General features: G+C 36.8%; 2 protein-coding genes across 6 annotated transcripts in view; one reads left to right on the plus strand and one right to left on the minus strand.

Annotated features, from left to right (window-relative positions):
• The window catches only part of LOC125041392 (serine/arginine repetitive matrix protein 1-like), a 5,040-nt gene extending 149 nt beyond the window's left edge, over positions 1 to 4,891 (minus strand). The window contains exons 1-5 of one of the 4 annotated variants that reach the window (XM_047636302.1): positions 4,707 to 4,891; positions 3,447 to 3,487; positions 2,740 to 3,296; positions 1,206 to 1,989; positions 1 to 725 (exon numbers count right to left, since the gene is read on the minus strand). The exon at positions 1 to 725 is cut by the window's left edge and continues 149 nt beyond it. In XM_047636302.1, coding sequence (XP_047492258.1) covers positions 49 to 725; positions 1,206 to 1,989; positions 2,740 to 3,296; positions 3,447 to 3,487; positions 4,707 to 4,729 — 2,082 coding nt within the window. In that variant the 5' untranslated portion in view covers positions 4,730 to 4,891 and the 3' untranslated portion in view covers positions 1 to 48. Of the gene's footprint in view, positions 726 to 1,205; positions 1,990 to 2,739; positions 3,297 to 3,440; positions 3,488 to 4,685 lie in introns of all 4 variants that reach the window. The other 3 variants (XM_047636301.1, XM_047636300.1, XM_047636299.1) reach the window with 3 other exon arrangements.
• Positions 4,892 to 5,552: 661 nt separating this feature from the next.
• LOC125041387 (rab3 GTPase-activating protein non-catalytic subunit-like) overlaps positions 5,553 to 22,500 on the plus strand; it is a 17,012-nt gene continuing 64 nt past the window's right edge. Inside the window, exons 1-26 of one of the 2 annotated variants that reach the window (XM_047636293.1) lie at positions 5,553 to 5,601; positions 7,463 to 7,606; positions 7,761 to 7,970; positions 8,221 to 8,302; positions 8,612 to 8,735; positions 9,021 to 9,225; positions 9,479 to 9,655; positions 10,141 to 10,291; positions 11,053 to 11,142; positions 11,232 to 11,371; positions 12,323 to 12,491; positions 12,630 to 12,764; positions 12,949 to 13,184; positions 13,591 to 13,742; positions 14,730 to 14,828; positions 15,344 to 15,497; positions 16,221 to 16,412; positions 17,050 to 17,457; positions 17,980 to 18,192; positions 18,817 to 18,990; positions 19,196 to 19,377; positions 19,603 to 19,821; positions 20,188 to 20,337; positions 20,501 to 20,626; positions 20,943 to 21,095; positions 21,731 to 22,500. The exon at positions 21,731 to 22,500 is cut by the window's right edge and continues 64 nt beyond it. In XM_047636293.1, coding sequence (XP_047492249.1) covers positions 7,474 to 7,606; positions 7,761 to 7,970; positions 8,221 to 8,302; positions 8,612 to 8,735; positions 9,021 to 9,225; positions 9,479 to 9,655; positions 10,141 to 10,291; positions 11,053 to 11,142; positions 11,232 to 11,371; positions 12,323 to 12,491; positions 12,630 to 12,764; positions 12,949 to 13,184; positions 13,591 to 13,742; positions 14,730 to 14,828; positions 15,344 to 15,497; positions 16,221 to 16,412; positions 17,050 to 17,457; positions 17,980 to 18,192; positions 18,817 to 18,990; positions 19,196 to 19,377; positions 19,603 to 19,821; positions 20,188 to 20,337; positions 20,501 to 20,626; positions 20,943 to 21,095; positions 21,731 to 21,898 — 4,242 coding nt within the window. In that variant the 5' untranslated portion in view covers positions 5,553 to 5,601; positions 7,463 to 7,473 and the 3' untranslated portion in view covers positions 21,899 to 22,500. Of the gene's footprint in view, positions 5,655 to 7,462; positions 7,607 to 7,760; positions 7,971 to 8,220; positions 8,303 to 8,611; positions 8,736 to 9,020; positions 9,226 to 9,478; positions 9,656 to 10,140; positions 10,292 to 11,052; positions 11,143 to 11,231; positions 11,372 to 12,322; positions 12,492 to 12,629; positions 12,765 to 12,948; positions 13,185 to 13,590; positions 13,743 to 14,729; positions 14,829 to 15,343; positions 15,498 to 16,220; positions 16,413 to 17,049; positions 17,458 to 17,979; positions 18,193 to 18,816; positions 18,991 to 19,195; positions 19,378 to 19,602; positions 19,822 to 20,187; positions 20,338 to 20,500; positions 20,627 to 20,942; positions 21,096 to 21,730 lie in introns of both variants that reach the window. The other variant, XM_047636292.1, reaches the window with a different exon arrangement.

Consider the following 22,500-nt stretch of genomic DNA (forward strand, 5'->3'; position numbering starts at 1 on the left):
TATAGAATTAGATGTACATTTAAAAGAGCATCAATTTGATAATCTTCCTTAATCCTTTGCAGACATGTTTGGGTGTAAAGGCTTGAAATTCGCCCTCCTAGAGAGGCCGAGACGCAAACCAATGGGTCTTCCCGAGGTGGGTGAGTTTCCTGACGAAATCCCTGGGCCATTAAGTACCGGACTTTTGAACTGTGATCTAGCAAGTCCCGCAGATTTTGTAATACCTCCTGAGCTGGGTGAAGAACTAGCTGTCTCTCTGGAAGCTGTTGTTTGTGAAACTTTTACTTTACTAGCATTATTAACAGTTCTGTTAGGAGGTATACTAGATTTAGCCTTTGACACAGCTGGAGGTTGTATCCGAGGTGCCGTGTTTTCTTTGGTTTCAGAAACTGGCGTTCTCTTGGCGGAGGAAACTGTTGCTGCTGCTGCTGCTGGCATTTTTGGAAGGGAGGACACCACGGAAGGAACTCTGTCCGTAGCTTTAGTTTTGGGTGGTGAACTTTTAGCAGCTGGCAGTGTTTTAGGGAGAGAGGGTTCCGGAGGAGGATTTCTGTCTTTGGCTTTTGTGTTGGTCGATGGTTTAGACGCCTTTTTCTTAGGTGGCTTTTCTTTCTTCTCTTTTCCCTTCTTGGCCTTCTTCTTTGGGCTTGGGGCAAAGTCGCTTTCCTCCGAGAAATCTGAGGCTTCAGCATCGTCAAAGCCATCAAAGCTGTCTGAATCGCTATCTAGGAAGAAAAAGAAAAAAAGTAAATAAATAAAACAAATCAATAAAAAATCTGATTAATTATAATATACTTAATACATTTAAAATTAATTCTCTTTAAAAGTAACACAGGGACTATGCTTCAAAGATTTTGTTATTCAGCTAAAATAATTTCACTATGTAAGGGAGTACTTTCTTTTTTTACTGTATTTTTAAAAAAGAGGTGATTAAATATAATTATGAATAATTCAACACTGATCTTTAAAATCATCCTCCATTTAAATTATTACACTTGAATTTTCATGGTGAGACACTAAGTATATCATGACAGAAAACTACACAATACTGCATAGTACATACATACATGGATATATAACAGCATCAATATCATGAATATCACAATTTAAATGCTAAGTAATAGGGGAAAAAAAAAAAAAAAAAAAAAAAAAAAACAGGTATATATATAAATAAAAGATAATAAAAACACACTAAAGCAAATTACCTTCCTTAAAGACAACAGTTTTTCTTGGTCTTTTGCTAGTAAGGCCCCAGGATGTTCCAGGCATTGGCTCCTCTTCTTTATAGGACTTCGCAGGTTTTGGCTCTGCTGCTTTCCTGGACTTCGTAGACTTTTGCACCGCCTCTACACTGGCCTTGGTAGGGACTGACTCTGCCTCTTTGTTAGACTTTGTAGGCACTGATTCTGCCTCTTTGTTAGACTTTGTAGGCACTGACTCTGCCTCTTTGTTAGACTTTGTAGGCACTGACTCTGCCTCTTTGTTAAACTTTGTAGGCACTGACTCTGCCTCTTTGTTAAACTTTGGAGGCACTGACTCTGCCTCTTTGTTAGACTTTGTAGGCACTGACTCTGCCTCTTTGTTAGACTTTGCAGGTTCTGGTTCTTCTTGGCTTGACTTCGTAAGCTTTGGTTCCTCCTCCTTTGGTGCTGCCGAGGAATTTGAATCCTCTGGTGCCGCAGATGCCTGATCTTGCTTGGCATCTGTTTCAGTGCTTGGTGACGGCCCCCTCTCTTCAGCAATGATCACGTCTTCTTTCTTGATTTCGCTATCTGTGTTCTCTTCTACGGGAAGACTGTGGTTCTCTTTGGCTGTGACTGCAGTGGGCAAGATAGAACTATGCTCAGATGGTGTAGTTTCAGTTTTGTCTTCATTCTGCTTGGTTTGATTGTCCTCTTGTGGTTTATCAGCTTGTTGTGGTTTTTCTTCTGATGGAGGACTTCCTACAGTTTCTATTTTTGAAATTGCAAGAGCAGCTTCCAGTTCCCTCTGCAATGAAGAATTTCTAAACTTAATTTGTAATTAATGGTATAAAAATCATTCATACTTTATGGCTTAGCAGCTGGTCTTTGGTGAACTGTCTATCTCACCCACACACCCACCCACACCCACACACACACACACGGTGCATCAGGAAATTAACTATAATTAAACTTTACAAATGAATGCAGTAATAAATCATTGTTGATTGCAGGTTACTACTATTACTCTAAACCTTAAATACTAGCTTGGTTCTTATCATGGGAGATACCTAAGAAGTACATATATCCATGCTACAGTTAAAGGGAAGAAGTCCTTTACTATCTATCTATCTATCCTATCCATCTCTGTCAACTCACAAGTACATCGGTACAACTATAATCACAGGCACTTCTGGAAAAATGTTCCATAGACAGGGAAAAGGAGCAAGAAGCGTTGACAGGGTAATAGGAGGAGAAATAATATGTAAAAGGAAAAGTTTTATATAGATGGATGGATAGACAAATAAATATATAAACAGAAGAAAGATAATGTAAACAGTATAACTGAAAAGGCAAAATTCTATTATAATATATACCATTTGTCTTAGGGATTTATGCAAGTTATGGACATACTGGCCAACTTTTAAAAAGTTTTACAAATTGAAAAGTTAAGAGGGCAAATCCTACAGTAAGGGGTAGCTGTCACTTTTATCACCCTTTAGATCTGACAATGTTTTTTTTTTTGTTTTTTTCTTTTGTTTTTCTGAAGTGCACCCACCTGGAATATTTTTTCTTCCAAAGTCAATCTAGGTTTAGGGTTTATTCTTCGCGGAGAGTTCTGAGTCGACGTCATGGGAACACTGTCCTGGTTTGGAGCACTAGGCAACCGATCTTTCTTGTCACTGCTTCCTTTCTCTGTGGACTCGGCTCCATCTTTCTCTTCCTTTCTCTTTCCCTCTCCATCTTCCTTGGAACTTCGCCTCTCTCTGCCGCTCCTCTCTTCCGAATCCTTTCTCCTCGCTCTGTCTCTGTGCTTGTCCCTACTTTTATCCTTCTCTTTACTACTGTGTCTCTCTTTACTTCTTTCGCGGGATTCACGGCGCTCCTTGCTGCTCTCGTGCCTGTCTTTGTTTTTCTCTCTTTCTCTGCTCCTGTCCCTGTGCTTATCCTTCTTCTTGTCCTTCCTCTCCTTGTGTCTTCTCTCTCTCTCCTCTCTGCTCTCTCTCTTCTCCTTCTTACTGGAGTCTTTGTTCTTTTCCTTCTGATAATCCTCACTCCCTTCTTTATCAATTTTGCTTTTCTTTGATGGTGGTGTGAAGTCTGCAAAATCGTCATCTGTGGAAGAGAAGAAGTTGATGCTACAAAACTCTCTTAAAGGAATTCTTTTATTTAATATAAAGCCTATGAGAATAAATATGTCTGTGTTGATAGTAATATACACATTTCATGATTAAATATCATATTGCAATACCAACTCACCAATACCTTCATCTAGGTCCATCTGATAGGAAACTGGTTTCCTTATCCTGGAAAAAAAGGAAAAAAAATATCAGTATCTATTGAGGATAAAATCAGACCTACATAGCTAAATGGTAATGGACAGAAGCTCAACAGCTTTTGCTTAATATAAGCCTACAAGCAACTGTGTAGATTATCATTATTATTAAGGAAAGGTGAAATACAACATAAGAACAATGTAACACAAAAATATTATAATGTAAATAGACTGCTCTAGTAAAAACAAATTACAGTATTGTGCAAAATATACTTGATTTTCTGCATCTGAACACTACAAATTGTTTGGTGAGCAACAGCAACATATTTTCCAAAAAGAAAGAAAACACAAAACAGAAGAAGATGCATAAATCTTATCAAGGCTGAAGTCGAACACTGTCTGTCAATAAATATCCTGAAGACTTGCGTGTACCTAAACTAGCCACATGCAAATTACATGGCCTATTTGTGCTCAAACTCCAACAAATTTGGATCATATATATTCTGGCATGAGAAGAGCCGTAAACCTCTCTAGCAATTTATCATCATACAGAAAATCAGTCCAAGCTCTATCATGCCACAGTAAACACATGTGGAATTCATGTTGAAAAAATTGTAAAAGTAGAACAATGAAAGGGAAGGGAAGTACTGGAAAACACACAAATATGCCATATAATCATGAGAGAAAAGACAATAATTTGAAAACCAATACTGCCTTTTTAATTTTATTCCTACATCTGCTAATAAAGAATAAATGAATGACATTTCACTCATTCTTAAACCACTAATATTATTCATTTATTTTTTTTTTTTTAGATTTCTCCTGTCTGCCATTTCCGTGCATTGTCTGCGTTGCAAGTGCCGGCTCGAGGAGACTAGGCCTATGCCATAATTATTGAAGAATTTGCAATAATAATGAGCCAAATATTTAAAAAAAAAAAACCTTTGTTTTATAGGCCTATCCTATGACCTCATAACAATAAAAAATCCAATTTGCATTCACAATCTGCGTAGAAAAGTGGTTAAAGAAATATTTAATTTGTTAATTTTACAAATACATATTAATTATGGCTTTCGAGATGTAATAATTATCGAGTTATGTTAGTATGTTAAGTACACCTTCCATGCAATAATTAACACCTTTTTCTTAAAACCACAGCATAAAACAACCAACCTGACCATAAATTAAATTAAATTAATGCTTTATTAGGGAGTTAATGAAGGAATTACCTAAGCACGAGAGGAGCTAACCTTTTGCTCTCCAACGAAGCCATATTTCACATCAATCACTTATCAAAACGCTTGGAAATACTAAAGGAAACGTTCCTGACGCCTTTTTAAGTTGGAAAGTAATCGCTTCACTTCTATTTCTCTCGTTTTTTATCGGTTTTTCTCCCTTTTTCTCTCCTTCGTTCGACTTGTTTTCGGAGGGTTTTGGCGCCAGTCAAATGAGAGTCTGATTTATTTTGGTTTAAATTTTGTCTTTTTCTTTTTCTTTTTAGCGTGATTTTTCTGTTTATTTGTTTATATGTCTTATTTTGGTATTGCTTTTTCTTACAAATGGTCTCATTAAATGTTCGACTCTGTATTACTTTACTTTACTATGATAGGCCTATCTTTACGCCTCTTTTGATAACTTTGGTAAAAAAAAGGAAAAAAATATATGTATATATATAAAGATAAGATAAATATTTTAAAATGTAGTAATGACAAAGCCCCATTCAAGTATAACTTATTTTACTGATAAATATGATGTTACGTAGTATATGGCATATCATCGCAAAAGATATGTAAAAATAATATAATATAAACTATAACATATCATAACACTCTACTATACAACCCAATACGCATCCTCGTAACATACAGTACTTCCCTGCATTGCAAAATATAAAATAAATAAATAAAAATAAAGAAAAATATATAAAGCGAGAAAAAAATACAATTATCAACACCCCCCCCCCCTAAAGAAAAAACCTTTACCTAATAATTTCACAACATCCTTTACAAGAAGAAACATAAATAAAGAGAGATAGCGATAAAATGATAAAAAAAAAAACAATAAAAAATAAAACCTAGATCCTCATTTGACCCGCAAGTCACGTGACCATAATATTTAGACGTCATCAGCTGATCGCGAGACGAGGCGAGTGACAGCTTTTTCCTCGGTGTTTTATGCCTCCAAAGACGGGAAATGTGGTTGGTTTCCGAGTCTGGGTTGTAATAGGGCGCGAGTGATGGGATGTCTTCTGTAGGGAAGGGTTAAATCCCTTTTTTTAGAGGATTTTGCGCGTTTTGGGTAGAGTGATGTTTTGTTTTTATGTTGTTTTCCTCTTTTTTCTTTTTCTTGATATCTGTTTTTCCTTCTTTTTTATTTAGAAAACACGTAATTGTTTTTCATTCACTAAGGCAATTCACGTTGGGGAATTGTTAATCTGCTAATCATATTGGCCCGTATTTAAGGATCTTGTGAGCCATCTGTCATCCTAATGTCAGACGAGTAATGACAAAACCAAAACAGAAAGACCAATCCTTCAATAACAGTCAATATTTTCCGAAACAAATTGAGATTTCTTTTATTTATTTATTTATTTTTTGACCGTATCCCACAAAGTAATGCACTAGACTCCATACTTTGTGCTCTATCAAAGGCTAATAATTTTGGGAAGATTGAGCATGGAATGATTCCTTATTTGATCAATATAATTACTAAGGGTGTTAACGGGCTCTCCCTGGCCTGAAGTTACGTAGAGGAGATCTGTTGGCCAGTGTTAGAGGACAAAGCATGGAGCCTACGACATTGTTGGACATAATTGAGATGTAGATACATGGATTTTGATAAGTGATTGAATTCCGTTCTTTCTGCAAGCCCTTTTCTCTACTTTGTTTCTTTAATGCATAATTATGTTATTTTGTATCTTCGTTATTGGGTTTACCTTAAGTTTCATCCTTGTGAGGACCCGTATGAAATATATTCCAAATCTTTACTTCTTAAAATATGATATTAAAAACTTTCAGGGAGACATCAATAAATTGTGAATTCATAAACAGATTAAAAGTACAAATGAAGATTAGGCAAGAGGGAGTGTAGGATTACGGTAATACTTAAGATTCCAGGTACAACAAGAGTAAATCATGAAATTGTATTGACATACCTAATATAAGATTATACAAGGGATTGATATTATGAAACGAATATTGAAATATAGGCTAATAAATTTCTTACATTGGATTTCAAAACACTTAAGTCCTATCTGCACTAACAAATCACTAAATACATGTGTTATGTATATTGTAATTCAACTTCCACCAAATGCTTTAATGTCACTGAACATTGTAAGTGTGTAGTAGATAATGAAGAAAGTGTCAGCAAATAAGTGTAGCTACTAAGGACATGAGTATCAGGAATTGATAATCTATATATTCACATATGTACACACAAACATGTAAGCATACGATATATATATGTGTGTGTGTGTGTGTGTGTGTGTGTGTGTGTGTGTGTGTGTGTGTGTGTGTGTGTGTGTGTGTGTGTGTGTGTGTTGTATATTTAAGATATTATGTGAAATTTAGAGATGTAGCTTTATGAAATCCTTTTTTCCTTGTTAGTCCCTCAACATATGTTGTGCAACTCAGTTAGCAGCCAGACATTCATTCTCAGACCGGTTTTCTGTTAAAAATGAATTTATTAAATGGTCTACAGTGAATTTATTGACGTTTTTTTCATGTATATTTTCCACAATAATGAAGAATCTAGAACCAGATGTATTGATTTGAAGTGTTAGTAGCCAAGTGCTGATCTAGTGTTTAAGAATTTGAGCCTCTTTGGTAGTGATTACGACCTAGTTATTCCTAGCTCAGGAAGAACCAGAACTCAAAGTTTGTCCACCTTGTTATTAATTAAACCATAGCTGTGAAATAGATAGGTATTTCCCTTATTTGATTAATATGCTGGATTATGATTATGATATATGGCTGTTATTGTTAATGATTAATTTTTCTTCCAGATTTATCATAGATGTCTTGCCTACTGGATCAAATAGCTGCCATTGGGAACACCACAGACGTAGTGCAATGGCTGTGTCCACATCTGACCCCGAGTGGCTCTCAAGGTTCTCCCTCTATAGGGTCCACCTCTTCTCAGCTGACAGGTACTTAGGGTTTTGTTTTGCAAATGCTTTAGAAGGATATACATTGAAAGAAAAGAAAGGAGAAAGGGAATGGAAATTACACTATAGAATTCAATAAGGAGCTCCCTTGGAAACACATGAGCATCAGTAGCTGAATATTTGTCTTTGCGAACAGCATCGGAGTGGAACGAAGAATGGGAGGACTGGGGGGATATGGACCCAGGAGGAGGAACTAAGCCCGAGGGAGGAGACAACAGCACAGCCACACATTCTTCATCTTCCCCACAGCCAGAGACATCATGGCTAGCAGAGTGTTATATTGCAGCCTCTCCTACTTCAGACCTTATGGCAGTTGGCTTCAAGAATCGATTAGCAATATTGTCACGTGAGTTGAGGCATTAAGGAAGTTGAAATATCTATATATCTGTATATATAGAAATAGATAGTTATAGATATTGTATATTTATGTTGATATTTACATTTATAGGAATATAGATTTAGAGTTAAGTACGTATAGGTATGGATGTTTATGGCACTATATAACCAGTAGGATTCTTCAGGAACACGTGAATTAGTTCCAGTGGAAAAATATATATACAGATAGAAGATATGCCATTTTTACTTTTCCATTTTAGGTCGATGGGAAAGTTATGCAGAAGAGGAAAACAAGATGCGTTTGGTTGTGACGTGGCGAGGGACTGTAGGTTATGGTGCAAGGTGAGCCATTTTGTTCATTTTATGTCATTTAGATCAATTTATAGTGATTTGAAAAACTGTGCATAAATTCTATTCAGTACTTTTGTGAAATATTATGATTCAGCACCACAGGAACTAATAATTTGAGGAATGTGATAGAATTTGCTAGTCAGCTGTGGACAGAAAGATTTTTTAATATATAGTTTTTAAGTAATGCATTATATCTCATTAACCATATTTTCAAGTGATATTCACATATCAGTGATTTCAGAAGAGAAATCTCCCAGATGAATTTATATGAATTTACACACTCCACTCTCACTTTTCCAGCGATGAAATAAATGCCATATTGTGTCTGCCGCTCTTGTCCCAGAAGCAGAGCAGCACAGGTGGACCAGACTGGACTTGTGTCATCGTTGGATTTACGTCTGGCTATGTGGCTATGTATACTGAAGTATGTTGTTCACTACTTATTGTAGGTCCGACAAATGAAAATCTTTTCAATGTATTTTAAAAGTAACCAGTAAATCAGTAATACAGACAGTTCAGACAGTAATGTTATGCAAATTAGCAAGAGTGTTTGGTACAAGATTTTGAACAGAACAGTGATCTTGCTGGAGACATATATCCTTCGACTGCATTGAGACTGTTGATGAAAAATTCTGGCTATTCTCATGCAAGGCCAAAGTAGCCTTCTTATAACTGAATTGAATTGATTAGATGCTGAATGTATTTTCAGTGTGGACTGGTCCTGCTCTCACAAATCTTTGAAGAAGGGCCTGTGTTGAGTCTGAAGTGCCGCACTATGACAGACGGAAGCAGGGCAGTTCTGTCACAGGATACCAGCGAGGAACTCATCATTCTTTACCCAAGATCTATAACTACCATTGATGGATTTTCCCTCTTTCAAACTCTCCGAGGCTGCAGAAATCAGGTTGCTAAAGGTATTTCATTATTTTTGGTTTCTGACTTTTAATTGCTTACCAGTCAGCCAGTAAAGAATAGCTAATTGCTTTTTGATGTCATGGATGTGAAATATGTTTAATCCAGAACCTAGAAGTATTTTGGAAAACTTACCAAACTGAAGATATATTTCAGGAATATTTGTATATTATTAAAGAATAAAGCTACAACTTTGTTTCCGTTTCACTCACAGAAGCTGCAGTTTTCTAATAGCTTCAATATTTACCAAAACAGCTGCAGCGAGTGGGGGAGAGAATGTGAGTGTCCCACCATTAGGATATAAGAAATGGGGTCTGGTGGATCAGGGAATGGTAATGGATTGCGCGGGGCCAGGCGTCACTCCCCCGCATCTCTATGATCACCTGGCGCAGACGTCGCTCGCCAAGGGCTTCAATCATGTGGTGTCTTCCGGTAAGGTGGCAACCAGTTTCATTTTGCATCCGGATTAGATTTTTTTTGCTTGAAGTCACCCTTCGTGATTCAGTTCCAGGCTTGTGGAAAATGAGATTTTGTGCTTTGAACCATATTTTTTTCTGTTTTTATCTGATTTTTAATATCCATAAAGAACAATGAATACTGACAGTTTAAGTAACATTGTGTCATTCAGTAATTTTAACTGTTCCTCAATTTGTTTCTTCAATTATTTGTTATTTTTATTAATTTATTATTTCTTATATTCATTGAGACATCAGAATTTTACACACATTTTAATGTGTAATTAGTGAGGCAAATACTTTTCAGAAGTATAGATATTAGCCATCAGAAGTGCTATTCTCCATAATGATTTCACCTCTAACTTCATTATGTGCTTGTAGATTAAAGACAAGAAGTCTCACTTCATGCAGACTTAGCTTACATGGGAAAAGTTATCACCCTAATGCACACTCTACCAACAGGTGTACCAGCATCTTCGCTCCTTCTCACAGTTGGGCGTGTTCCTTTTGTTGGTTTTCTGTATGCCCAAGAAGGGTCAGCCCCACCGTTTGTTGCAGATGTTGCCCTTCTTTATGCAAGCAAGCTGAAGGATGCACTTGTTTCAGCTGCTAGGTATGTGATAACAGGTTTTTGACAGCCTTTAGTCAGCATTAATTTTTTTTGGCCCAGGCCTATCAAATTCTATTAGTTTTAGGGAAACGATCGCTATATATTTTCCCCCCCTTTCAAGTCTTCATGCATTTTAAGAGCGAGAGAAAAAAAAATATTGGGTATTATACATCATGTAAAAGAAGCAGCTAGATTGCCCAAGCTATGCCCTGTTATTGTTCATCTTCCTTCCTGATGGGTCACACCCTGAGGAGTCATAACAAACTGCTCAATCTGTGGCGTGCAGCTGTACGCCACGGTGATGCGCTGAAGCGCTACGAGCCAGTAGTTTTTAAAATTTTCTTCACCTGCCATCAAGAGGTTAAGTTAATCTAACCTCTTCATCAAACAGTTAGCTTGCTAACTGTTCTAGGCAAGCAATGCTTTTCTTAAGAGATTTCATATTCATTTTTTTTTTTTGTGGTTTATACATAAAGGAAACCCTTGAGAGTAAGTCATAATGACAAGATCTGAATGGAAACCTGAAATTTTATCTGTGAATATTCTGTTATAAGTGATTAACTTGCAGTTTTGTATTAATCTGATTACATGGTTTCAAAAACTCTAGGTATCTTAATTATAAAATATAGCTTACAGACCATGTAGTATGACTAAGGTCTTCATCAAGGGTTGTCTAACCCTTACTGAGTGCTTACTTTTATGTACATAGTGGATGTATTCTAATATCTTTTCATGCTGCTGAAGGTATTCCTTATTAATTTCAGTGGTTGGCTATTTGGAAGAGGAAAGAATAGGGAAGCAGAGAAATCAAAAGAGAAACCAAAAATTGAACCTGCAACACCGTTGCCATACAAGTAAGTGGTAGCAACACATAATCTGTAATTAATTACGAGGTATTAGTAAAGAATGTGTTTAATTCCCAATATCATTTGTTTGTTTTTAGATGGTCTGTTCCTGACAAAAGAAGAACAGGGCTGTCCCTGAGTCTGGCCCCTGGACGAAGACTAGCAGCAGTTACAGATGACTTTGGACGTGTCACACTGATTGATGTCCAGAGAGGAGTTGCCTTGCGGATGTGGAAAGGTAATGTAATATATGCATGTATATTGAAATTGTCTGTATAAATCAAATGATAACATTTGAGTGTTATAGTTTTTATTGCATTTTATTTGTTGTCTCTCATAAGTATACCTTTGAAATCCTTATGAAAATAAACAGAATTTGTCAACACTGAGTATGGCCCGGACTTTTAGGGGCTGGCAGGTCACATCTCCCTCCAACTCAGGCACATGAATAGATACAAACATCCTTCTAAGTAATTGATTAGAAGTCAAAATGACAACTAAGCTAAAGTTATGAGCAATTAGACACATTCCATGAATAGCAGTGAATCTAGTAAAGCAATTTATTTAGCATAAGAGTACATTTACATTTCATGCTTTTAATGGGAAGAAAGACTTTCTTTACTGAATTTGAAGACAGTAAAGTACACCTAGATGCATATGGTAGTGGTCACAACATAATCATTAGTATGTTGTGACCACTACTAGTAAAATCTTGAAGTTAGGCTTCAGCTCACTGTCAGTTTGGACTGAAATCAGTTCTCACTACATCATTCACATTTACTCTGTGTTGATCTGTAAGCCAAATTTTGTTATCTTAAGCATGATGCACAATGTGTCTGAAGTGTACTTAGTAATTTCATTCATTCTTAAATGAATGGGATTGTCACTGAAGGAAATATCATATAGTTTTTGTTTGAAAGACATGTGAAAAACTGGCTGAGCCTTACTTACTGTTAGCAGTAATAAACATCGTTGCAGTATTAAGATAACTAGCCAGGAAGGAAGTTAGAAAATGCAGTCACTTTGTACTCCTATCTCCTTTCAATGGAAATTTCAACCATAGAAAATACTAAATGATAAGTAAACACTGCCAAGAAGGTCATCCCTTTCTCTTAGTACAAACAAGAAGTATATACTTAATCTTGCTATTTTTTGCAAAATAACCTAATAAGTTTGGAAATATTTCCAGGTTACAGAGATGCAGACTGTGGTTGGCTGGAAGTTGAGGGGGAATGGGGGGGAATGAAGAGGCAGGTTGCGTTCTTGCTAATATACGCACCAAGGAGAGGGTTGCTGGAGGTGTGGACCCCACAGCAAGGGCCAAGAGTTGCTGCATTCAATGTGCCAAAGCATTCACGGTAATTGGTACAACTACTTTGTGTGTGTGTGTGTGTGTGGGGGGGGGGGGATTATTGGGAATTGTTGGGAATTTGCTATATTATCTTTTTATTTATCTCATCCTGAACATTAATTGAAAGCCAGGTCTTCTATTACAGGTTATTATACACTCCACACACCCTGCTTGGTGTGAACAGCGTGCGAGGTGTCCGATGTAAGGTCTTCCCAGTGCTGTTTGTGACTCCCGACGGGCAAATTAGCGAAGTTATTGTTCCTTTCCATATGGCTCTTGGGTGAGTTTTGCTGACAATTTTCTTTATGATTTTGTTATATACATTTCTTACTATTTACTTCTCTGTATTCTTCATATTTTTTACATTTTTCATATTATTATTCTTTTTCTTTAACATACTTAGGATTACAATGTAGATACAGTAGTACTAATATCTATTGTTTCTACTGATTTTTTTCCTTTAGAGGTAAGACAAGCAAGCGAGCCCGAGATCTGCACCTTCTGAAGACCCTCAAGTCTCACCTGAGAAACAATAATGAGGAAGAGGTACTGAAGACCGTCTCCGAGATAAAGACATCGGGCGTTCGGAAACAGGCAGTCCAGGCCCTGATCCTGTCGCAGCATCTCACCTCGTCGCTGCTGCAGGGTTTACTGGACATCTTTCTACCTGTTTACTGTCCTGGCACAGAAGAGGATAAAGGTGAGAGGGTTTGGTTGTCCGTTCAGAAGGTTTCGTTAAAAAGAGAAAATAAGTAATTGATGATTTCCGTGTGAAAGTGAATGTGAACGAATTTTCACTCTCATTTCCTTTTTTGCTTCATTGATTGCATCCTTAGAATGATAATTGTAAATTAAATGCAAAGAGCAGGAAATGTGAATGCCACACAAAAGGTCATTGAAAAGTGGGGAATTTAAAATCAAGATAAAATTGTTCTTTTATGCACCATAGTGGACATCATTAAATGAACCCAAATAAATTTTATAGAAACTTATTGCATTTGATTAAAATATCTGTATAATTTTCAACGATATTAACAGTATATTACGTCTCTCACCTTTTTTAATTGAAAATGTACAAGTGATAATCACCCTAACACCAATTTCAGAGGACTGTGCTCAGAGCCAAGACCACGAGAGTCGTCTTCTCGGCCAGCAGCTTCTCCGCCTGAAGCAGCTGTTACAACTCTACATGGTGCTGGTGGAGCTGCACACGAGCCGGGAAGCTTCACCGGACCCGGATGATGAAACCTTGGTGCTGGTGAGTAGGTTCTTCTCTTTTTCCCTATATGGATATATACAAGTGAACATACCTGTTTGTTTATTCCCCCATGCCTTCAAATACTTATGCTCGTGCATACCTATTTTAATTCTAGACATGATTTAGCTATATTAAAAGTATACATATGGAGTCATATTCAGATGTAATGGGGAAATGCAACAGTTTCTTTTTTTTTTTCTAAGTTTGTGAGTAGCTTTAACCCAATGGCGCCGGGTATAGAAAATTAAAAAAAACTCTACGCTCTGGCGAACGGCGGCAGCGCGCCGACTCTGAGCGCGTGATATCGGTACATCAAGCCGAATCATTGCCTCGGGGCGTTTTGGCGCGGCGCCGCTGCGGACAGCCGCACGCCTCACATCGTGGGTATTGTTATGACGGCGATAGCCATGACCCGTCGCCATTGGGTTAAGGATTTTTACTTAATATTTCCTATTGTCTTCTACTTTCATGGTGCTTTTCTGCAGTGCTGTTCATTTTCCTTGCTTCCTCATTGTCTGAGAGCATTCATTCGTGATTGTAAATTTTATGATCCAAACTCTGATGTAGATGTTGCAAGAGTTGGCCCTACCCATAGTTTTTTTTAATAAGTGTCCACCTGAATTGTTTCTTGTTCAGAACACAAGTCATTTGGACTCTTTTCATGAAATAGCCAGTTTCTTTCGACATGATTAAAACTGCTGTATGGTTCTTTTCTCAAGTCATTTATTCTACTTGGAAATGAGAGTTACATGCACATCCTCAAGGAGTGCCCAGCCTGGACGTTCAAAAAAGGACAACACAGTTTTACATTCACAAAACTGTCATGAAATAGTCCTGTAAAAGTAGTTGTCTACTTGCATATTGTGGGCTTTTTATACTGGGGAGCCTGACCCAACAGCTACAACATAACGACAACCTAAACCATGATAATAACAATAACAAAGGTAACTCAAAAATTATGTGCTCTTATTTTTTTTCAACTTACAGGAACTTGCAAGACTTCTGGTTCTGACCCCAGCAGAAACCAAATCATTTCTTTCGACCTTTGAACATTATGCAAACTCCAAGACTACAAATTCAAAGAAGGTGAGTTTATCTCCATCTTGGAAATAGAGGTTAATGTATTGAGAATTTCCACAAAAAGCGATCTTGTATCCTTTTCCTGTTCATTGTCTAGAAAATCAATAAATCTTTCATGTGTTATCAAAAAAGGTTCTATCTGTTTGATTATCATGTTAAGATTATGGCTTTTAGAGATAGTTATAAGTATAGTTCATTCCTACTGACAGTATTACAAGTAAATGATGAGATAAATATTAATTATCAAATTGTTGTTGTTTAGATTAAAGGTTATGCATAATAAAGAGTTTAACATATTTATTAAATGCAATTCATTTAGTTTGCATATTGAATATTTTCAATTGACAATGTTTTGTTGGCAGAAAACAGTTCGAGATTTAGCAGAAAACAGTTTAAGATTATGCATGTTCATAGTTGGTTTTGCATGAAATTGCTTTTTGACATGTTTTAGAAATATGATATCCTTGTATATAAGGGTATTGATGTAACAGATATGTAGTGTACTCTTTTCCGCCCTGCAGGTCCGATTTTCCGATTCTTCTGTGAACTTTAGCATAGGCTCTTTTATTCGCTGCTGGGATGTAACTGTAGGATCTTTAGTGAAGAATTTGGCCAACAAAACACTCCCTGTTAACATGAAAGAGGACATTCAACAAGAGAAGCTTTTGAGATTGGGTAAGTGTCTGTTTCTGGAAATATTGTGTTTTATTTTAATTGGGGAGATTTCGATGCTCAAAAATGTTGCAAGGTGAAATATGTACCATTTTTGTTTCTTTAGATTTAAAGAGAAAAATAGCCTAAGAGGTATGAAGATACAAATGTTATATTTTGTGACCTGAAATGTGCAAGACAGACAGCTTGAGCTACTAAGTGGAGATAGAAAGTGTAGCTAGTTGTGCAAATACAGTCTACAAGTGTTACTCCTTTTGCTTAATAAAGTTTTTTTTTTTTTTAACATCTTATTGAAGAGATTGAAACTGTTATTTGAGGGACAGTAAAGACTTGTTTAATTGGTGACTTTTGATCAGTAATTGGCATTTTATGTTCATGCACTTATATATCAATACTTATATTCTGGCCTGTGAAATAGTATTGAATTGCATTAGGAAAATTGTATATGCCCAGCTTATTCTTGAAATGCTGTTATGTAATTATTGCTTACTGTACAGTGGTTTTATCATTAGTGTTATCATTAGTTAGCCTGTAGTATTCTGTCTAGTGTACTTTGCATAATTCATGATAAAGTAAAGGAGAGGGAAGACAAAGATATTCTTACAGATTTTCAAGAATTGTTGTAAAATCTTATTTACGCATATGTTGTACTTGAAAAGAAACAACCTGGTTTTCATTTTTGCTCGGCTAAAGTGCTCTATAACCTTCTTTTCCTTTCTGTTTCAGGGGAGTTCCTCTATGGCTGGGCTTGGCACAGTGAAAGCATGAAGAAGTTCAGTCAGGCCATTGAAGAAAGTGGAAGTAACCTGGAGTCCTTGTTGCACGTTGCACTACACCATTGGTCCCTTTGCTGCAGTCCTGACACAGTGCCAGCCCTTCATCTGGGCACAATATTTTACTGCCTGTCCACATTGGCAGGTGGGAAATATCGCTCATGTAGTCTCTGGGTGGAAAATTTTGATTGTATAGTAGAAGTGGGATGCATTACAGTTGACGTTTTATTTGATTGTGTGATACAGAGTCTATTCTGTTTGTGATTATTTTGTGTGTGTGTATTTTTTAGCAAGAATTATTGTAATTACTGGGAAACAGGATTTGATATGTATTATAGAATAAATTCACATCATAGAAAACATAGTCTATAAACACACACACACACACACACACACACACACACACACACACACACACACACACACACACACACACACACACACACACACACACACACACACACACACACACTCCTGCATGCATGCTGCATGCATATATACATGTATACATACATGCATACATGCATACATGCATACATGCATACATACATACATACATACATACATACATACATACATACATACATACATACATACATACATACATACATACATACATACATACATACATGTGTGTATATATATATATATATATATATATATATATATATATAATACATATATAAGCATATATATACAAATGTATACACACACCTCTGTATGGTATTAAAGGTGTTCACATTTTGTTTTTCTCAGATCTAAAACACAACTCTTTCCTGCAGGAGAAAAGGTGCTCTGCGATATTAGCCAGCTGAGTCCCTGGTGGAGCTCAGTAAGGGATAAACTAGTGGCCTCCACCCAGCCTTACCAAGCCTACATTGCGGCACTCTTGTGTCGAGGCGTTCATGCCAACCTTGAAGCTCGGTTGCATTCCTCTGTGACAGAAAATGCCTTGCACTTCAAAAAAGACATTATCCAGACCAGTGCAGTGGACGACACTGACCAGAAATGCTTATCTCTGAATGATTGGGAAGGGCTTTCGATGGAGATGGTCGAATGGAATCTGGTGATTGACCAGTTAGAGTGTCTTCTTCCTCTCAATCAGTTCCTGTCGCTCGTCCCAGAGAACGGGCCTCAGAGACAGCCCAAGCTCGAGGTGTCGGTGAAGGACCTGCTTGATAAAGGGAAAGGTAGTCATCATTTTACTCTATGTCTGTGGTTTTTAGCCTTTATGAGTAGTGAGCCAAAAATTAGCTGGTCCCTGCCAGTTAAGGCAACCCATATTCTCACTAAGCCATACCTTGAATAGTTGTCAAAATATATGTATTATGAATTTTATATTTTGTTATAGAAAGATATCAGAGTAATAATTTGTTTTATTTTATGAAGGACAGACATTGTAGATCAACATTGCAATCAGACTTCTTGGTAACCGAATTTTGGGTCACAATCTTTTGGTTAAGAAATAAGTTGATCAGTTTAAGAAAACTAAATTGAAATGTGATTTTCTCATCAAATTACAAACAAAATACAGTAAAAGCGAGAACAAAAATGTGTGAGGTGTATTTGTTTTTCAGTTAGGCTAAAATATATATATATGGTTCTGATTAGAATTATCTGTGACAATAAATATGTGTCAGGTTCAAATACTGAAAGATAGTCTGTTTCAGGTTAGAATGAAGTACAGTAGAATATAACACATTATATTTCAGGATATGTTGCCGAGCTTGTTGCGAACTGGTTCATTGGCTCCGGCATGGATCATCAGAGCGTGGTACAACTTGTGCGAAAGCAGGATGAGCTTAGAGGGCTGGGGAAGGAGGAGTCGGAAAAAATGGAGGATGATTCAGAGCAGATCGATCAAATGGAGGTCACCTCTGATGCTGTTCCGAATGACCTGAAGCAAGTTGATGGGAAAATAGCTGGTAAGTAAGAGAGAGAAGGAGAGAAAGGGAGAAGGAGAAGGAGAAAGAGGAAGGAAGGAATGAGGGAGTAAGAGTGCTTGTGTATGTTCTTGTTTCATATCGACCAGATCATAGTATAATTCCTTATTTGGAAATTGAATTAACCCTTTGAAATTGAAATGAATCACACTGTCTTCTGTTTTCTTTTGTAAATTTTGTTGGCATATTGATCAGAAAGTGATAGACACCCATGGAAGCTACTAGTATGCCTATGTGACCTCATCTCATTTTCCTTTTCTTTGAGTTTTTGAAAAAAAAAAATCTAATTCATTGATATTGATCCTGTTTTTATTGTTGTTTACAATACTAATAGCAGTGAAAAATAGAAAAGAATCTTTCCAAAATTCATGGAGAAGGGTAAACAGAGGAGATAGGTGGGACTCTTAGTAGATTCCTTGGTGATTAAACCAGCTTTGTGTAAAGACAATTAATAAACAAAACAAAACCCAATAACACAATGGATATAGCATGTATTTTTGCCATCCTATCATCACTGTGTTAAACAAGATATATGACTCTCATCCACTATTTTTAGAAAGAAAAATCTATTCACAATTACAATACAAATATTCTTGTGTTTTTCAGAACTTCTAATGAATGTCAGTAAGAAATTCCCGAATTCCGTGGCAGCAGATTCAGTTCTAACGAATATGAGCTGGGAGTTATCGGCAGCGTGGAACAAAACAAGGGATGATACTAGTTTGATTTCGCAGGCTGTGAAGCTTGTTGGAAGCATACGGAATTCACATATTAGACATGGTAAAGTTTTTCTGTCTGTTGGGATGCTTGTTTAGTTGTCTTTTGTAAGGTGTTATTTTAATAGTAAGTTGGAAGAGTTGTACTGAAGACTGAAGCTACTTTTGTTAAGTTTTGACAGCTACTTTTATTATGTCTTGACAATCTGTTGAATATAATTTTTAATTTACAATATTTCAACAACACTCTCCCCCCAAAAAATTCCTAGGTGTTTCTCTGATGCTGTGGGAAACATGGGTGTGCCAGTTTGTCCAACTAACAACAAGCCTGATGGACAAAGTAGGGAGGATACCCAAAGACAGACTATGCCGCAGGGACCTTGGCCTCGGAGATCATAACCTTGCTCCAGTGCTACAGGCAGTACTCACTCTCCTTGAACAGATTATGGAAGTAAGTTTGCTTAATGTGTGCAGGATGTTTTCTCTTTATATTGATATGGTAATTCAGTGGCAGTGGGAAGGGAATGCTGTCAAAGTACACAGGCATTGCTCTGAACGTTGTGTGTGGGTAGGGGATGGGGCTCTCAGAATTGCAATCTGAATTTGAGTTTTAACTTTATCCCTCCAATCATCCATTTATAATGTTGAACACTAATTTTATCTTTGTCCTCAACAGGCAAATGTAGTTTGTGAGGTGGAGAAGCCATTGGTTATTCCAGCTGATAGTTTCTGGAGTGGACAGGAAGGGTCACCAGCCTTGGTAGAGCTGACAGTGATGCAGAAGATGACCTGTTATGACCTTGTGTACCAGCATTACCAGCTTGTCTCTGTCCTCTATCTAGTCACGCAACATGGGCTGAAGTCTGTGAGGCCGCTGACCTATTTTGATGGCAAGGTATGTGGTGAGAGAGTACGTTTTGCTACTTTCCTGATTTGACGGTGGATTAGGTTAGGTAATGAGGGATTTTCTATTGTTGTTTACCTATTTTCTTGGTGAATTTTGTGTTGAGGGATGACATTAATGATAAGGTTTATGTTATGAGATTGTTTTGAATTTTTTTTGATACCTATTGAAATTCATTATATAAATATCCTTTCTTTTTTTCTTTACTTGATATTTTGTTAGTGCTATTGGATCTTAACATTGGTATTTACAAAAAGAATGTTAGAAAAAACTGAATTGCTTTTTGTGTATGTTGCTATTGTTTAAAAACCTCATATTATCTATCAGGTGTTGACAATTTCCTGTTTTTTCACACAGGACCGTAGTGTCTTGTTCAAACCTCTGACAACCAGTTGGACCATCGGAGGCCACACTGACCCAACCGTGATAAAGGCTCGCTTAGCTCTTTTATGCAGAGTGATCACAGCTGCCGTTTCTTCGCTTCCAGACACTACAGAATTTAAGCAGGTATATTGCAAATTACTAGTTATGCATATCTTTTTATAGATTTATCGAATGAATAGAGCTATTCAATTTGGGAAAGATCCTCTTTTAGTGAACCTTTACATATATTTGATTTTATATATAGGACATATATGAAATGTTTTATGCAAAATTCCTCTTTTTTCAGGGAGATTCGCTGAGTATTCGCCAGGCAATAGATCTTGGCAGAGCATGGGGTACTTCACTAGATGTTTTACACCGTCATCATATATGCGAACTCTACACTTCTGGGCTTGATAAATTAGCTGAAGAGGTGGGATTTATTGTTTTCCTAACTTTTTAGATTTCCTTTTTTAGTATATGTTGGGTATATAGGCTTATGAAGGTATAGTTTAAAATGCTTGTGAAATGTGTTTGTTATTCATTTACTCACTATACATATTTGTGTGTATGCAGAAATACAGAATGATTTGTGATGTCTCTTCCAATATTGACCAAGGTTTCATTTTCAGTTAGTTGTGTTAGGATCAAAGGGTATTTATGTGCAACATGAACAATATATGGGACAGCCTAACTTCAAAATCTTGTTAAATTACTCATAGTTGATGTTTTATTGGTTTTGTTTGCAGGAGCTGCCAACCATTAGTGATGCTACTTTGCTGGGGTCGCAGCTGGTCCTCATTACCGGGCAGAGGCTAAACTACCAGCTGGAAAACTCTCCGAGAACGGCACACCATCTGGCACTAACCTCCCCTACTATTACGGAATGGATCAAGTCCTGTGTGAGTACCAGTCAAGTATAGCTGGTTATTAATGTTATTTGGTTTGAAGATATTCTGAGTCTTGGTGATGCTTGTCAATTGTAGTGAAATTAAGCAATGAAAGTATATTGTGAGTAGTTGAGAAAACTTCATTCTATTTAGAAAGTTAAAGTGTTTTGTGTGTGTGTGTGTGTGTGTGTGTGTGTGTGTGTGTGTGTGTGTGTGTGTGTGTGTGTGTGTGTGTGTGTGTGTGTGTGTGTGTGTAAATGTGTGTGTAAATGTGTGTGTGTGTGTGTGTGTGTGTGTGTGTGTGTGTGTGTGTGTGTGTGTGTGTGTGTGTGTGTGTGTGTGTATATATGTGTGTGTATATATGTGTGTGTATATATGTGTGTGTGTGTGTGTGTATATATATATATGTGTGTGTGTGTGTGTGTGTGTGTGTGTGTGTGTGTGTGTGTGTGTGTGTGTGTGTGTATATATATATGTGTGTGTATATATGTGTGTGTGTGTGTGTGTGTGTGTGTGTGTGTGTGTGTGTGTGTGTGTGTGTGTGTGTGTGTGTGTGTGTGTGTGTGTGTGTTTTTCCAAATGAATTATTCTCTATTTCCTGACTGCATAGTTTTGAGAGAACCCTTCTCCTGTTTTCTCCTCATCAGGATGCCGGAAGTCTTCGTTGTCCAGCCGCTCCCCTAGAAAGTACAGTGACGTTATTAACACACGCCCTCAGCCTGTTGCCAGAAGATGCACAGGAGCACAAAATGGCAACAGCCCTCTACGACACTCTCACTGCATTTGTAAAGGACCAAAGTAATGCTGACAAGTAACTGAGCAACATAAGTTCCTTGAGCATTTTGGTATGTCTTTCACCCACCACCTATAGCCATTACAATATCTGCTTATATAGGTAATTCATTAGTCATACAGTACTGGAATTGCAATTGCTGTATTATATTCATTCATCTTTTTTTATGCCTAAAGTCATCCTCATTATCATATCTGTGTTAGCATTTACGTTTTATTATTATTTATTCACATGTAACTTTGTATTTCTATTGTGTTTGTATGCAATATTTTTCACCCATAGGGAGCAAGGGTTTAAAATTATGTTCTTACTACGCTTTAAGCTCTATGTCACGGACTAAATGCATATATATATATTTTAAGAAGAAAACAATTGTGCTTCGTTTTTATAATTTTGTCATATTTAAGTCAATTCATATTTGTGAAGATTGTCTTGTGTAAAAGTGACTAGGTTCATTGTCAGTGCATGTTATTCACCCAAAGGGATATAATATGAATGTAATTTAAGCTTTTATTGGTTTGTTATGAAATCTGACAATAAAAATGTATCTAGTTTCATCATGTCATTGTTGTTTCAAGTCTATTCTTGTTATGGTTGAAATATTGTTCATTGTTTTCAGAATAT

This window comes from Penaeus chinensis, chromosome 30, assembly GCF_019202785.1.
Source record: "Penaeus chinensis breed Huanghai No. 1 chromosome 30, ASM1920278v2, whole genome shotgun sequence".
Lineage (NCBI taxonomy): Eukaryota > Metazoa > Arthropoda > Malacostraca > Decapoda > Penaeidae > Penaeus > Penaeus chinensis.